At 36.9% G+C, this 15,716-nt stretch overlaps 1 protein-coding gene across 3 annotated transcripts in view; it reads left to right on the top strand.

The window, feature by feature from the left end:
- slc35f3b (solute carrier family 35 member F3b) overlaps window positions 1–15,716 on the top strand; it is a 44,813-nt gene that overhangs the window by 15,512 nt on the left and 13,585 nt on the right. The window contains exon 1 of one of the 3 annotated variants that reach the window (XM_088610772.1): window positions 8,113–8,405. The exons of the other annotated variants lie outside the window; for them this stretch is intronic. Coding sequence (XP_088466898.1) covers window positions 8,330–8,405 — 76 coding nt within the window. The 5' untranslated portion in view covers window positions 8,113–8,329. Of the gene's footprint in view, window positions 1–8,112; window positions 8,406–15,716 lie in introns of those variants that run through there. 3 annotated transcript variants of the gene reach the window in all.

The following is a 15,716-nucleotide window of genomic DNA, read 5'->3' as shown; positions in this document are numbered from 1 at the left end:
GATAACATATGATGATTACCTTACAATAAAGTTACTTTTAATTCTCAGATTGCAAGAGGTTGAGGGGTTTAAGTTTTTTTTTTTATTGAGTACTATTTAATGGATAGAAAACAAAGAGTCCGGATAAGGGATGAATGTTTAAATTGTGGGTGATACCAGTTAGTGAAATACTACTGGGACCTAAATGAAGATATATGATGTTCCTGATTATAACAATAATCTAGATTCTGGTAGAGTTAGTAAGGTCAAGTATGCAGATGATACCAAATTAGAAGGATTACACTGTGGAAGCTGCAAAGGATATTCAACAAAACTGGGGCAGAATTTAAGATTGGGCTGCCATCTAGCAAACAGATAAATAGACTTAGGTGTTTAAGTTGGTATATCTTTTTTATCTTTTTTTATCGTCTGTCTTCTAGAATATTGTGTACACTTTTGGACAGCATGATACATAATATTGCCATATACAGTATATAAGTTACAGTTGCTCTGCAATCAGAACTATCTACAGTAGCAACATCCCAGGTCAAAGGAAAGTCCTATTCTGACAAGCTAAAAAAAAGCTAAATTGCAGTAAACTTGCTCAGCGATGGCTATAATGGGTATTCAGTATTTAATCTGAGTACAGTATTCAAAATCTTCTAAGGCAAAGGCAAAATCAAACAAGTGTAGACCAAATTGGCTTAAAAAACAAAGGCATAGTGCCATCTGCTGTTAGGCAGCTTAAAGCCTAATACAGGGTAATCTTAAATGTTGAAACAAATAAGAAGAATACTGCTGGTATTAAAGTCTTAAAAAAATAACTGCAATTATCGCAAGTTTATCTTTCCATGAAATGACCTTGCTTTATGTTTTCTGATGAATTTATTTATTTATTATTTATTTATTGGTGATGTATTTTACTCTTAACTATTTATTACTATTTTAAATATTAATGGCTCAGTTAATCAGTGTCAGTAGAACTGATGTCCCTGTGTGCTTGTTTGTGTTCTGAGATGAGCTTGTGTTATATCCATTGTGAAGTCCCCTCAGGCTCCTGGTGCTTCCAAGATAAGACCTGGGTTATTGTGACCCTTACCAGGAAAATACAGCATTGTAATGATATAAGTGTGTGGTATACAGGCACACAGTGTGTTTAGCCCAATTCTAATTTTCATTGTTTTAGCAAAATGTGGTGTTCTCTTTTCAACAACTTAATTTTTTTATTTTATCCATTCATTTTCTAACTGCTTCATCCAATTCAGAGTCACAGGTGAGCCTGCGCCTATACCAACAAACAAAGAGTGGTAAACCATAGACTAGACACTGCTCTGTCACAGGGCAGACACACTAACACCTAGGCCCATTTTCCCAGATTGCAACAGAAGCCAGTTAACCTAGCAGTGTGTCTTTGGACTGAGGAAGGAAACTGGAGCACCTACAGTAGCAAACAGAGGGAGATCAGCACACAGATCACATTACAAGTCAAGAATTAAACCCAGAGCACCAAGGCTATGAGGCAGCAAAGCTAACCACTGGACCACTGTGCCAATTCTGAGTTTCATTATTTAAAAAAACACACTGATTTGGGCACACTGGACACTGCAAATAATTTATTGACAAGCACTTGTCAACAATTTGTCACGACATACACCTTTGGCTAGAGAAGGTGGCTTTGAACCTTTAACTCATCTCCAATGCTGAGATGGATGTTTGGAGGTTTAAGTGAAAATGAAGATTTATGCAAAAGTTTTTATTTTCCATATACTTACCATATACACGGGGCATTAACAACAATTGAATACAGGAGCCAATAACATTTACTGTATATTTAATGTCTTTTAGTTTATTTTAAATGCAAAGTAATGTTATGAAAAATATATTCATTAATATGTAGTAAAACATAATACATTGTTTTGTGCTTCAAATCATATTAGTAAATTATGCATTATAAAATGACAGAGGACTCATATAGAGAATCTTTATTAACTTTATTATAGAGAATTGTATAAGAATAAACTATTCTTATTCACTGTTTATATAACAACTGAATGAAATCAGTAACTACTAAACATATCAAAATGTATGTAACTGCAGTTTAATATATATATGTAATGTATTTTTAGTATGAAGCTCTTTATATCTAATCTTGTACATAGAAATACACAAGGTTTGAAAGTTATATTTCTTCTTAAAACACATTGGTATAACACATTGGGGGCTAATTTGAAAATGTGGTTGGATTTTAGCAGTCTAAATTCTCTCAAAAAGTACAGAAAAATTGTTATCAACCAGAACCTGCAGTTAAATTCTCGTGAAGGTTTAGACTATGGTGTATTCAAATATTACCAATAGATGGCAGTATATGTAACAGTATATTGTGTTTTGAAACTGAAATGGAAAATGTTTGAATGGTAGGAAAAGTTTCAGCTGCCACTTGCATGAGCTGCAGGGGGTTGTGGGCTGAGGGCTATAAGGATGTGAAGGTACGAATCCTGTTCAGTTCAATTAGTGTTAAATTTAGATTTCAATAAGAGTGTTTTAGACTGAGTTGTAGACTGGACATACCTTCAAAACTAGCCTGGACTAAGACTGAGTTTCTGGCTCATGTGAGGCCTATTGATAAGGTTGAACTGGAGTAAAGGCTATAATCGGGTAAGGTTAAATCTTAAATTAAATGATAATTTAATTAAATTATGGTATGAAAAATAGTGTTTGAATTGAAAGTTACTTAATTAGTCACATACTGTAAGTCAAGTAAGGATGATGTCTGTGTTTTCAGTGGTTGTGCAAAATTTAAAAAGTCCCCACTAAATTTCTAGCCTTTTGAGCTCATAAATGCCACCACCTACACCATTTATTTGCAAGCCTGGAACAGAAGGTGAACTATGAGAATTCAAGTTCAGTCACAGCAAGAGGCTTCTTGTCAAAGCATGTTGATCTGACAAGCATTGAAAGGTCAGTATTAAGGATCTAAACATTTACTAACCTGTTTTAGCACTCTTTAATTAAACATCACACACATTGCCACATGCTGTTCATTTTACTGTTTAGTCAAGATTATGATGTACAGGCACCAGGTGGTAGAGGATGGGGTAAAGCAAAAGAGGGCTTTTACAGGGAAGTGCAGTTTTAAGCAACCTGTACTGCACAGTCAATTAGTTGAGTTGAAACAGTGTGCAGCTTGTTGGGACAATCCAACATGAAGCACGCCCAACAGCTGATAGCATTTGTCATTCTATAATAGTGGCATCACTATGTAAAGGACGGAAATGCATTCCTATAACTTAACTGAGTCAGTGCTTAGTATGTGCAATTCAGGCAATCCATAACATGCCATGTTCCTCGAATTATTTCTTCTATCACCAGTTTTCATGCAAAAAGAATGTTTGATTGCAGTACATTCAATCCCATTGAATCATATATATGATTTCATGGATGATATGTTTATAATTCCACCTTATTTTTTACAAGCCATTTATCTTACATTGCCCCTGGAGATACTTAATGTCCTCTAGGAATAAGTTTAAATACCAGATTCATTATTTATTCATTTATTTGACTGAAACTTTATCCGGAGTCACTTAGATTTGCACTCATTTATACAGCTTGGCATTTTTACGGAACCAATCTTAATGCGTTGCCAGGGCACAAGTCAATATCTTTAACCACTACTCCACACTGCTGCCTCAGATTTATAAAGCAGTTTTTTTCCGAACCCTCTTTTTCAGTTTAGCTCAGTATGGCAATACTGAGCAATACGTTCACATGTGCAAACGAAAACTACATAAATGGTCATGTTAACAGTGAACTGAACGAAACAATTATTTGGCACTTAAAGGTGAACTAAGAATGAAATCAATCTCTGCAAAGAGAGAATGAAAATCCATAGGGAAAGAAATAGCAAGACATTATAATGTATGAAATTAATTCTAAAAGCACCTTATTTCATGTTTTAATTCACACCTGTCATCTGTTGGCTTTGACATCAGGGTAAGAGTTATGAAGATAAAGCTCACCACCAAGTCATAATCATCATGAATTAATGACAGGTATGAGCTATTGTATTTCAGTCGGAGTATATAATAAACTTGAATGAAATGCAATAAGCACGATTGTCTCACCCCTTGCTTTTAAGTAAGAAAGAGGAATAATAATAATAATGTAACCTCCATTTCTGATCAGTGATTTTATTTAACTGAACCAGAGCTTTTTTCTTCCATTTTAATTTTGCTGAAGCAGTTCAAATGTATTGAAATAAACAACACACTATCAACATCAACCCATAAATTAACACAATGACCAAACATAATTTCAGCAGGCTTCTGTCAGAATTCAGTTCCCAAGGGGAATCAGCACTCTGGACAGCAGCAGTGCCATTGCTGTTGTACCATCGCCACTCCCTAACCCAAAGCTAGTATGAGCATCTGTATAATTATTGGTTGTGAAGTACGTATGCTCAGCTGCATGAAGCAATTGGTTTTGAAGTACTGAATTAATTTCCACTTGGCAGTATGTGGAGATCTTTGTTCAAGGTCTTTTATAATACAGTTTGTTACAGCTGTTCAAAGGTTTTCATATTCCTTTTAATCTTATGCTCAAAACAGAATAGCAAGAAAGAGAAGGGAAGGGCTACAGTTGCTAGAAATAATACCATAAGCAAAGAGCGGCCTTTGTGGCAAATAACCATTTTTCACAACCTAAGATAAGTGAAATATAAATCATAAAATGTGATCATGTTCTAATTGGTTTGCATTATAACTTTGGGTTATTCTTTTTTTCTTATGAAAACGGTAAGTCGGGAATTAAAAGGGCAACACAGATTGTAATATCAAAAAGTAATTGGCCGATCACTTGCAAAGTCAATGAATTAATACATCTTTTATATAAGTCAAATTTCAAAATTGCATTTCTGCCCCTGGAGAGCCATTGTGCATGTTCATAGTTTTCTTCATGAACGTCAGCCCAGTCATCTATCTTTTCCACTTTACCTCTTTTGCTTATACAACACTTTTGGGATAGAAAGCAGTCATGCTGAAACACTCCTTTCACAAATTATTTTCCTGCTACAACTTTGCCCCAGAGACCTCTTACAAGGTCACTTCCTCACCCGGCTTTGCTTATTTCAGTGTGCCCTGTGTGACTGGAACGACTTTAATAAGGTGGCTGACAGGGCCTAAGCAAATTAAGACTCACAACCGCTGTACAGAGAAGAGTTCATAGTGTAACAAACTCTTCATGTTGGAAAACAAAACCACAAGAAAACACCCAACACCACTAATACTATGCACACCCTTTTTATACCAATGTTTCACCCATGTTTGAATGTGTATCCTTCAACCACTTAGTAATTAACAAATGAATCCTCACTGTGACTATTAACAAGAATTAGAGTCTGAAATTGGCCTCTATAGCTGGTATAAAATACCCCCCTGGACAGTCCATTTGAGTTTCCTGCTTATTGACAGGACAAGAAAATTAGTGTTGATAACCAGAATATATCAGCTGTGTGATAAGCTTTTAACCTCAAAATCTCCTGTGAGCTGCATTTAAAAAAATGTGAATCAGCTCTTTTAAAAACCATTAAGATGTTTATTAATCTCTTCTTAACAAGTCAACCAAAGTAGCTTGGTAATGTGGAAATAAACCAGAAACAGTAAGTTTAGATTTTATTATTTCCATTACTTCATGGATACATGAAATACAACCACGTCTATCATGATTAAAATGCCACCATGGGAAACTGAGAATTTTCTGCCTTAGCTATTCGTCCTCTGCATGTATTCTTTCACTGCCACAGAGTCAAATAGCATGCACACCTGTCTGTGTTAGATTTATATTAAGATTTGTATTAAATCTGTATTAAAGTTTACAAATCCACAAACATGGCCCAATTTCAAGCTATTTCTCCCAGTTTTTTTTGTTTTTACATTCAATAGGTAGAAGTAAAGTATGGTCAATAGGATTTTTCCTGTTATTTGATTGTTCAAGGTCACAGAGATCTCTTTCGTTTCGTTTAGGCTTTGTTAATGAGAAGAGACATTGCTGTATTGGTCGACTCATGAAATTAAACCAGAATGCCTGCATGCAGTTCTGCACAGAATCACCGCAGGGTCTGCAGTTCCTTTAGAATCTTTCAGTTTGTGAAATTAAAATAAAACATCAGCTCATCACTCATCTGGTTAAATATCCTGTTTTAGTTCTTTAATAGTTCTGAGAACAAATACTTCAAAGGGTCCATTTTATCCATTAAACTGCATTTTCTTCTTTTACAGTTCCAGAATATTCTCGACTTTGTCCGCAAGAAATCGTAAATATGTCCAAAATCTTTTGCTAGGCTTTTGTGGAAAAAGAAACGTTAAGTAAAAAAAATACATGGAAAAAAACAGAGAATTCCAAGATATCAGTTTTTGGCGGCATCAGCAGATGTTTTTTGTCTTTTAACGGAGATGAAAAGCAGAGTAGCAATTAAAATGACAGTCAAATGTGAGTACATATATCTGTACCGGCATAACGATTCCCCTTTGTAAATGTGCATGACTCACACTGCAGCCACACAGACCCCCTCCTTCTCTGCTATTCACAGGAGGTTATAAATCACATCTGCTCTGGTATACCTCTAAGTGAAAGAAACTCATGTGATGTTCTAATTATTATTATTATTTGATTAGTCCATGGGCTTAATGCGAGGTGACTTACAGTAAAATCCTTGTTGAAGAGATTAGTAGGTAAAAGCGCTTAGAACCAGTACAGAGAACTCAGTGACTAAAATATGTATTTAACAGAGTCCTTGGGAACTAGGGCTTTAACCACAAAGCACTTGCTTTCAATAATTTATTGTCATAGCCACGCATAGCTACCCCGCACAATAGTACCATCACAGTCTTTTTACTACACATCCTGCTGTAGTGTCATCATACAAGCAGTACTGGATACTTACTACAGTAAAATTGCTCAGTGTTGTGAGAGGTAGTTTTTGAAATGATGGAAATATAACTTTAAACTCATAAGAAAAAAGAAAGCTTCTTAGCTTCCTGAATCATGAAATCTCTATTCTGGGTCAATGCAGAATGTTGGTTCTACAGTACATAGTGTGTAAGACTAGTACCTTTAGGCATAGGGGACCTGGAGCAGACTTTACTAAAACCTGTTTTTGTTTCACTTGTACACCCTTATTTGTCTTCAATAAAGGTGCTACACTCAATAAAAAGATTTCACCATGAAACCTTACTTTCTTCATTGCTGCCCTGCAGAAGCTACTGTTTCCCCTCCAGTTCAAAGCCTGTATTGCCACTACCTCTTGTCAGCCCTTCCTGTCTATCTTTGTTTTAGAGTAGTCACCCTGACCTCTCTTTTCTATGTACAGTTCTTTCTGCAGATTATGAGGAGCAGCTCTATTGAGTCGACAATGCTTGAGTTAATTAAAAGCAGTAAATTAGAATAGCAGGAGTTAAATCTAGCCGTCTTCACCGAGACCCACCGTTTCCTTAGCTACCTGTTACAGTGGCCAAGATGCTCCCAGATATGCTACTCTTTTGGACATTCTAGCAATACAATAACTTTCAGAGTTCTAAAAAGATTAAACTATCTGAAAAGAAAAACGGAATCTCGACATCTGCTTTATGAAGGGGTATTTAGTTAATTGTCTTCGCTCCCTATAAAACTTCCTGCATTGTTACTGTGTGCGGCAGTCGTTAACGAAAATTAATTCTTAATTTCAAAGTGTATATGCTACGCATCTTGCTTACGGCAGGCCGCCTTGAATTAAAACCTCTACAATAATAATAAAATTAATGCATCATGCGTTCATGATATAGATCATAACAGCTATAATAATTGGGCTGTCATTTATAGGTTTGTTTATTGTGATTAGTTACTGTTTGTTTTGTTAGAATGAGATAAACTAAATACTCATAAATAAAATATAGACGTCAGTGTTTTTTTTTACTGCTGACTTCCACGGCTTTCTGCAACAGTGTATTCTTGCTCTGACTTCAGCACGATGTTTGAAGGAGTCCCGTTAAATATGACACAGCAGCTACTGCAGTATCTTCTGCTCTCCTCCACTGAATCTCAAGGTGGTGTTGGTTTCACTGGGTTTGCCTGGGCTGGGTGATGGGGAGGTAGAGAGGGGGTGTGGACAGTGGAGTGTTCGTGACGTGCTCGAATTGCAGCAGTTGGTGATGGGAGTGTGACAGATCAGCATTCCGAGGGGTACTGCAGACAGGGGAAAAAAACGGAGAGGGAGAAGGAGAGAAAACGGGGATAAGCTTAATACAGCCTCTGCTGCGACACTGGTTTCAGGGATGTAGTCGACAGGGAAGAGCTCTGCTTTACCGAGCTCATCAGAATGAAGAAACACTCCGCTAGGGTAGCCCCGCTGTCTGCTTGTAACAGCCCGGTGCTCACCTTAACCAAAGTAGAAGGTAAGCGCTTGGGTTTGGGATGTGAACAGTGAGCATGCTGTAGTCGAGATTAACGTCTATCCGCTAAGTGACAGAAGAGGGTCTGAGTACAGTCCGTAGGATGCGTTGCACTGTCAGGGGCCAGTGTATTGGTGTCATGACGAATTGCTTAATTGCTGCTTGTGTTAATATCACTGTTTCTATGTGAGCCTCCCTTTTACGTATACAAGCCATATAGGGTTACTTTAAAATGCCCCAAATGGGGGTGATCAATAGGGTATTTTCCTAAGGGCAATTATGTAAAATGTCTGGTGTTGTGATTTGCGGACTGTCACAAGTACAGAGCAACTTTTATCGCAGCAATATAGCGCGCGTAGAGAAGGGAGACTCCGCTGGGGAGATACCGTGTCTGTCTTTAAGCATGACGGTCACGTTAAGGACAGGCGATGTAGCTTTGGAGATTCCAGGAGATGCGCTTATTATGAATGTGGGATCTTGCGAGCACCACGGAGACACCATGTAACACAGTGTTTGTGCTGTACCGTGGGGAGAGCAGAACCGCCGAGAGTGCAATGCAGTGTTTCAACTTGCAGTATTTATTTTCCTTACTGCACGGAGAATGTCTTCTATATTTAAACGACTGAACACGTAGTGAGGGGTTGGCATAGTGTCCATAGAAGTTTTAGAAATTGGTTTCTATGCGAGGAAAATGTGTATTGAATTAAGCACAGTGCAGCCACCCCTCCCCCGTGATTTGAGGGAAAAAATATTTTCCAAGTCACCACAAACATTTCTATGTTTAAACATTTTCAATTCTGGGTTCAAATGTGTTCAATTCTCCATCTGGAGTTTGTATATGCGCATGGGTTTCCTTTTGTTTCCTCCCTCAGTCCAAAAACATACTGGTAGGTTAAATGGCTTCTGGGAAATTTGGCCTTAGGTGTGAGTGTGTGTGTTTGTAACTGTGTACCTCCCCTGTGATGGACTGGCATTCCATCCAGGGTGTATCCTGCCTTGCGTCTGTTGCTTTCCGAGATGACCCTCCCCCATGACCCTGATTTGGAAGAAGAGGTTAGGAAAGGGATGGATATGGCCATACTGTAGATGGCACAGTGATGCAGTGGGTAGCATTGCTGGGGCCCTGGGTTCAATTCTGGACCTGGAGTACTATCTGTGTGGAGTTTGTATGTTCTCCCTATGTTCACATGGGTTTCCTCCAGGTGTTCTGGTTTCTTCCCACGTTCTAAGGACATAACCTTGGGTTAATTTGGCTTCTGGGAAAATTGGCCCCGGTGTGTGTATGCATGTTTGTATTTGTGTCTATCTGCCCTGTGATGAAATGGTGTCCCCTCCAGGGTGTATCCTGCCTTGTGCTTGCTGGGATAGGCTCTGGCTCTCCCTCGATCCTGAAATTGAAGAAGCTTTTAGAAAACGGGTGGATGATATGGACATAATTGTGCTGACAAATTTGTTGCTGGGAATCTCATTTAAGCTCCTTTATTATTTTCCTATCTATCAGGACAGCCACACTGGTCCTGTTATTTTCAGGGTGTTTAAGAACAGTTTGAATAGCCACACTTTGATTTAATGTGGAATAAAGTCTTTTAAGAATTCCTACTGTCACTGTCTTCCAGGAGTAGAGAAAATAAAGCTCATTTTTCACAAAGTTTACTATATTGCAGGTGTAGTGAATCAAGTGTAGCGGATACATCTGTTATAAAATATTTGATTTCATCCATCTGTCTTTGTTTTTATTTGTGGAAAGAGTGGGTAGAATTGTTATGGATATTTAAAATATATTTCTGCCTAAGGGAAACAAGCTATTTACATTTGTGCTACATGTTAGAAGACAATTTAGTAGACTAAATTATTACTGGCTCAATTGCCACTAAGCCTAATTTTACATTTCTTTTGTTTCACCATTAATTCTCAAAAGATGCTCTTAAATACTCTTCCATGTGTAGTGTTGTCTTAAACAATCACTTGCAACAGCTTATGTGTTATTAAAGCATTTATTTAGCAATGGGTTTGGTGTTAGGATTCTACACATAATGTATACTAATCATTTTACCAGCTTGTTATTTGCAAGGAAATGAACATTGAACTCAACATTGTACTTCCCACACGCCTTTGTGTCCTTAGATGTCTTGAAGAAATTGATATTTTAATATTCAGAGCTGAGGATATCTGAGATATTAGAATGATAATGTGCTCTCTAATGTGTTTTCCTTAGCTTCTTTGGCCCTCTTGTGAAACAGCTGCATGATTCCTGCAACTTCTCTGCTGTACATGCAGTTCATATATAGAAGCTTTATGGGATTTGGAGATCACAATCCTAATGGATTCCCACAATTATTCTATCCTTGTCCTATTACAATGAATCCTGCGAGATCTTCCTTTAGAATTATTTTAGGATTTTCTACACCATTTTGCAGGATTTTGTAGTGTCAGTTTTTTGGGGTTTCTATAGACATACAGAAATTGCATGTATGTATGTTGTGTCCTTATGATAAATGACCTACTCTGTGTATTGTGTCCAGTCAGACTGCTAAGGTTGACCTGCATGTATGGAGTGCTTAAAAGCTAGTTTCATTTAATTTGATTTTGAATCTGATTTGCTTTGATATTTTGAGTTTAGTCTTTTAACCTCTTTAAACACTCATTATATCCCCAAAGCAATGATCTTATTTCAGGAGCTTCCCTGCTTTACTGTATCTAAGGGTTATAAAACAGTTACAAACCATACATGCTTCAACACTGTGAACACTGCTATTTACACATGCGGAACTCAAGTCATCAAGACAGTGGGTCACCCCCATTTCCACAGCAGTTTAAAAACACGCTCCAGAGTATTTTCTTCTCATCCATGACTAGCAGTTGTGACTCTAATGTCAGTCATTTTCCTCTAAATGGTCTTTAATAGATGTCCCTGATGGGGTCACTTTGACTAATAATGTACTGGTGAATGGCCTGAGGTGGTCCAAATACATTAAACCACTTCCTGTTGGAGCTTTTCAGTGAGACAGGACACTTCCATTTACAGTTCCAATTCTGTTTGGTGTGCAAATGATGGTATTTAAATTATGGATAAAAATGTGATTAGTGAAATTAAAATTGGTAAAAATGCAAAAAAAAAAGCAAAAATAGAACATTCTTTCTAAATGTAGAGTGTAGCTCTTGGGGTTAGAATTAGTGTAATCTTTGCAGTTTTCTGTTGCTTTGAAGATTGTTACTGCATCTCGATTATGAGGCTGTCAAATGCCACATTATTTAATAACTGTACTCCCTTTATGTGAAACTGGCTAGGGGAGGGGTCTCTCATAATTGGTCATTGTGTGAGCATGTTGAAATGACCTCAAGGGCTCTGTCATTTTGAGTCAGAAGGTAAGGCAGATGCCTGCATAATCCTTGCCAGCTCTTTCATTGTTTCCCATCACGGTTTCTTCAGGACTTTAACTCTCTTATTACATTACTGATTGATAGATTTCATCATTCAGAGCAGTTTGCGATCTAGAAGAGATGGAAATGTGGAAGGTATCTCATTTCAAACGGAATATGTTTTGTGTCAAGTTATCAAAACAAAAACGGTTACATTAGAGAATTCGCACGGGCAGTTAAACATACCCAGAGTTATGCAGATTGATTAAATTGATTTTTGGAAAAGAGAACTGTCTTCTTTGCCAGTTTTTAAACTTATTTTTCACTGACTCGGACAGGATTGTTGTGGCTGTCAGAAGATTTAGTCTACTCTATAACACATAGCAGGCATTGAGTAATTGTTTACATTGCCAGTTTCGATTTTAATTGATGATGATGTTGCACATAGCAAAACGGCCATTGAGCCAAGGCACATATTACCTCAAGTTTGCTTTTTAAATGACTAAGGCCTGTAAGGGTTATTGCTATTTATACATTGAGAGGCTTCTTTACTTTGGTGGTGAATATGTTATATTGGTCTTTGAAATAAGGTACCTAAAACTGTTTAGTAAATACGCATCCTTTAAACCACATATAACTTTACCACTTCCTCCAGCCTATTTTAACCTACCATTTTTTATGTTCTCTTTATGCCAGACACCCCTGCAGACTCATCTGCTCACTCCAATTGTTTACATGTCTTTGATTGACACTCTTACCCTACTTTCACAGTCCAAAATCCAGTGCCTGACATTCTGAGAATACTCGCAGTTAATCAGCACTTTTAGGGAGAAATTTTAGGGTGATAACAACTTTTATACACATCACACATCAATGCGTTAAAATTCTACATAACCAATAAGTGATATCAAACTTTGAATAATAACAAGAAAGGCCTACATTTGAAAAAAAGGTTGAAAATTAATCAAATAAACACAATTCATTTTCAAAACTCCAGGATATTGGTCATTAAGGATGGTATAATACCACAACCTTGCATAGCAATTAGCGAACCTTCAGCTTGGAATGTTCCTCTCGGCTTTGTGAACAGCCAGTGTATCGGAGAGCCATGTGGGACAACAGTGTTAGGTCAACCTTTTCATTGGCATCTTGTCATATCAAAGATGTCAAAGACAGGTAAAGCATTTATCCTATATGAAATTGAAAATTGCAGTTTTGTGATAGTTGTTAGATCATGAGGCAGAGCAGTGTTCTGCAGTGTCTTTCTCTTTCAGCTGTTGTTCAAAGACTGCAGTCATACAGAGCAATGCTGCCATGTGGATTGTGACAAGGGCACTTTAATCCAATAGAACCAATTGGATTCCAGTCCTGGCCCTCATTATTCCTCCTGATATTCACTGGGGCTGTGCTGCGTTCTATTAGATGGACAAAATAACGGAAAAACCTAACCTTCCTATCCACAAAGAGTTAGCCAGCCTACCACAGAAACTGTTGAAACCATGCCAGTCTATCTGGGAAACAGAAGACAATCTCTGTGTTGCTCACACAAGAACTGTAAGGAGGAAACTTACCATCACTGACTAGAGCAGAGACTTCGATCTCCTCCAAAAGACAATGGATTCAACTGAATCCACACAGATCCTGGGTGAAGTGCTGCTCCAGAAGGGGAAGATTATCCAAAATGTTACTGTGATCATGAGTCCTAAATCAAGAAGTAAATCACAACCAACTAACAACAGAGATCTATTGCAGATCCTTCCTTCCCTGTGATAATCAGGAGGCCATTGAAAGGTCTGATAAGTGGACGTCCAAATGTAGTGCTTTTCATGTCATGTGACACGGAAATGGTCTTTGGTCAGGACTATGTTTTACACTTTAAAAGATGTGAAACAACATAGCCTTTTCCCGATGTTTAAATTATTTTTTTGTGTCACCTATTTTTATTTTGTTTTTGTATGGAGGCAAAATTGAGTATTTCTGTGGAAATGCTACTGCACAAAATGTAAATGTATGAAACGGATTTTTTGGTTGTACCGTGCATTACACTTAAGTATATTTTCAGCCTGAATAAAAAAGATGTTATTATTTATTATTTTATTTATGTACATTTAAATGAATTTATGTAACAGTGCAACAGTCCCAAGTCCACTGCCTATATTATTAAGTATTAAGGTGTCATACTGACTGTCGTGTAAAATCCAATTCTGTTACTATATGCAAAAACACTTTTGTTAGCAAAAAATACATTCTAAAATTGATCAATAATAGAATATATTGGTATAAAATGAATAGGCACATTAAAAAAATTTGAGCAATAAAATCAGTGGAGGGTATCAACTAGCAGTAATTGATTATTGACGTCTGTGTTTAATATAATTCTGCCCTAGCTCCCGACAATCTGTCAGCTATGACAACACAACCTAATTGAACTTACATGAAGCCAGCTAACATTTTGACATACACCTTCAACAAAACAGGATAGAAAACCATAATATCTTCATAATCTGTGTAAACACAGCAATTGCGTGCTTTGAATCAGAATGAGGAGATGAGGTTCTGTGAAGTGGAAGGTAATAGCGGAAGGATTTGCCAAGCAGCACAGCAGGTAATCTGCAATGCAGAAATGGGAGTTGGACGCAAACACGTTGAGGAACTGAGTACAGTAGCTAGATCAGTATGAAACACAGGAATAATATTTACATGCATATTTATATAATAAATAATTTATTGCAAATAAATAATAATAATAATAAATAATAATATTTAAATGCATGCAGGAATAAAAAATATTCCTATCACTGTATTAGCACAATCGAATTTCTGGGGGGAAAAAGACCACAGAACAATAATATATATATATATTTCACTGGATGAGAAATGTCTTTTGCAAATATTTCTAATACTTGATTACAACTTAAATCCCATTTTGAGAGACAGACTGATGTGAGTCTGCATATGTATGTTTAAGTTGTTCAGCACAAAGTACTATTCTTTTTTAGTAAAACACAAATAATACTGTGTGTTTTTTCAGACTGCCTACAGTATGTCAAGGGAGGTAGTGTGTTTATTTGTATGTAATCTTCTCTTTGGAAATGCACAGTGGCTATGGACAGAAGGAGTTTAATGCTTTTCATAATACTGAATACAGTGATATTAGATGGCATGAATAGGTGGATTAAGGAAATTACAGTTCACAATACCATAACAAATGTCACTTAACATGAACACAAATAAAATATATCCATAGTTTATGTAAACTAAAAAGAACCTGAGATCTCACTGTGGCTTTCTGTTTTCAGGGATAACATGAACTGAAATTTAAAACCTCTTCCTGTGTCAGCAGTCTTTAGCATTTGAAGTGTTAATGTGGTTGAAGAACAGAGGTTCTGGTAAATGAGTGGGAGTTTCCTGGTCACTCAGGAATGATTTACTGCAGACACAGTAGTTCGTCAGAGCTCATGACCAGACCTTATCCTAATGCCCTGAGCAAAAGAAGAACAATAAAATGCTAAATGTAATATTTTTCATTTGTTGTTTGGATTTTAATGTGGCTGTTTGAATAGCTTGTAAATGTAATGTAGGTATTTTCTTTGATCGTTTATTTCATTGTGTTGACTGCAAATAATATTGAATGTTACAGCGATACACAGTATAAAGGACAGAAATAGGGAACCTCCTGAATTAAAACAGTGTGTTGAAGTGTTTGAATGATGTAGAACCCTCAGAGATTTGAAAGCACTGCAATCCTAAACCCTTAGGCAGCCAGCCAAGAATCTGGGTACCCAGTCGACACAAGAATTTAATTTAGAATGATCTACTTCTTGAATCATTGGCTTAATAATCTATTTTCTTTATGGCATATCCATCTTTGTTTGAGCTACTGGTTTCAGGTACTGAAAGACATTACCAACAGAGCAATAAAGATCTAACTGTGATCTTCAGGGCCTGCTGTCC

Source organism: Lepisosteus platostomus, chromosome 17 (genome assembly GCF_059453375.1).
Source record: "Lepisosteus platostomus isolate fLepPlt1 chromosome 17, fLepPlt1.hap1, whole genome shotgun sequence".
Classification (NCBI taxonomy): Eukaryota; Metazoa; Chordata; class Actinopteri; order Semionotiformes; family Lepisosteidae; genus Lepisosteus; species Lepisosteus platostomus.
This window is presented reverse-complemented; position numbering and strand designations above follow the sequence as displayed.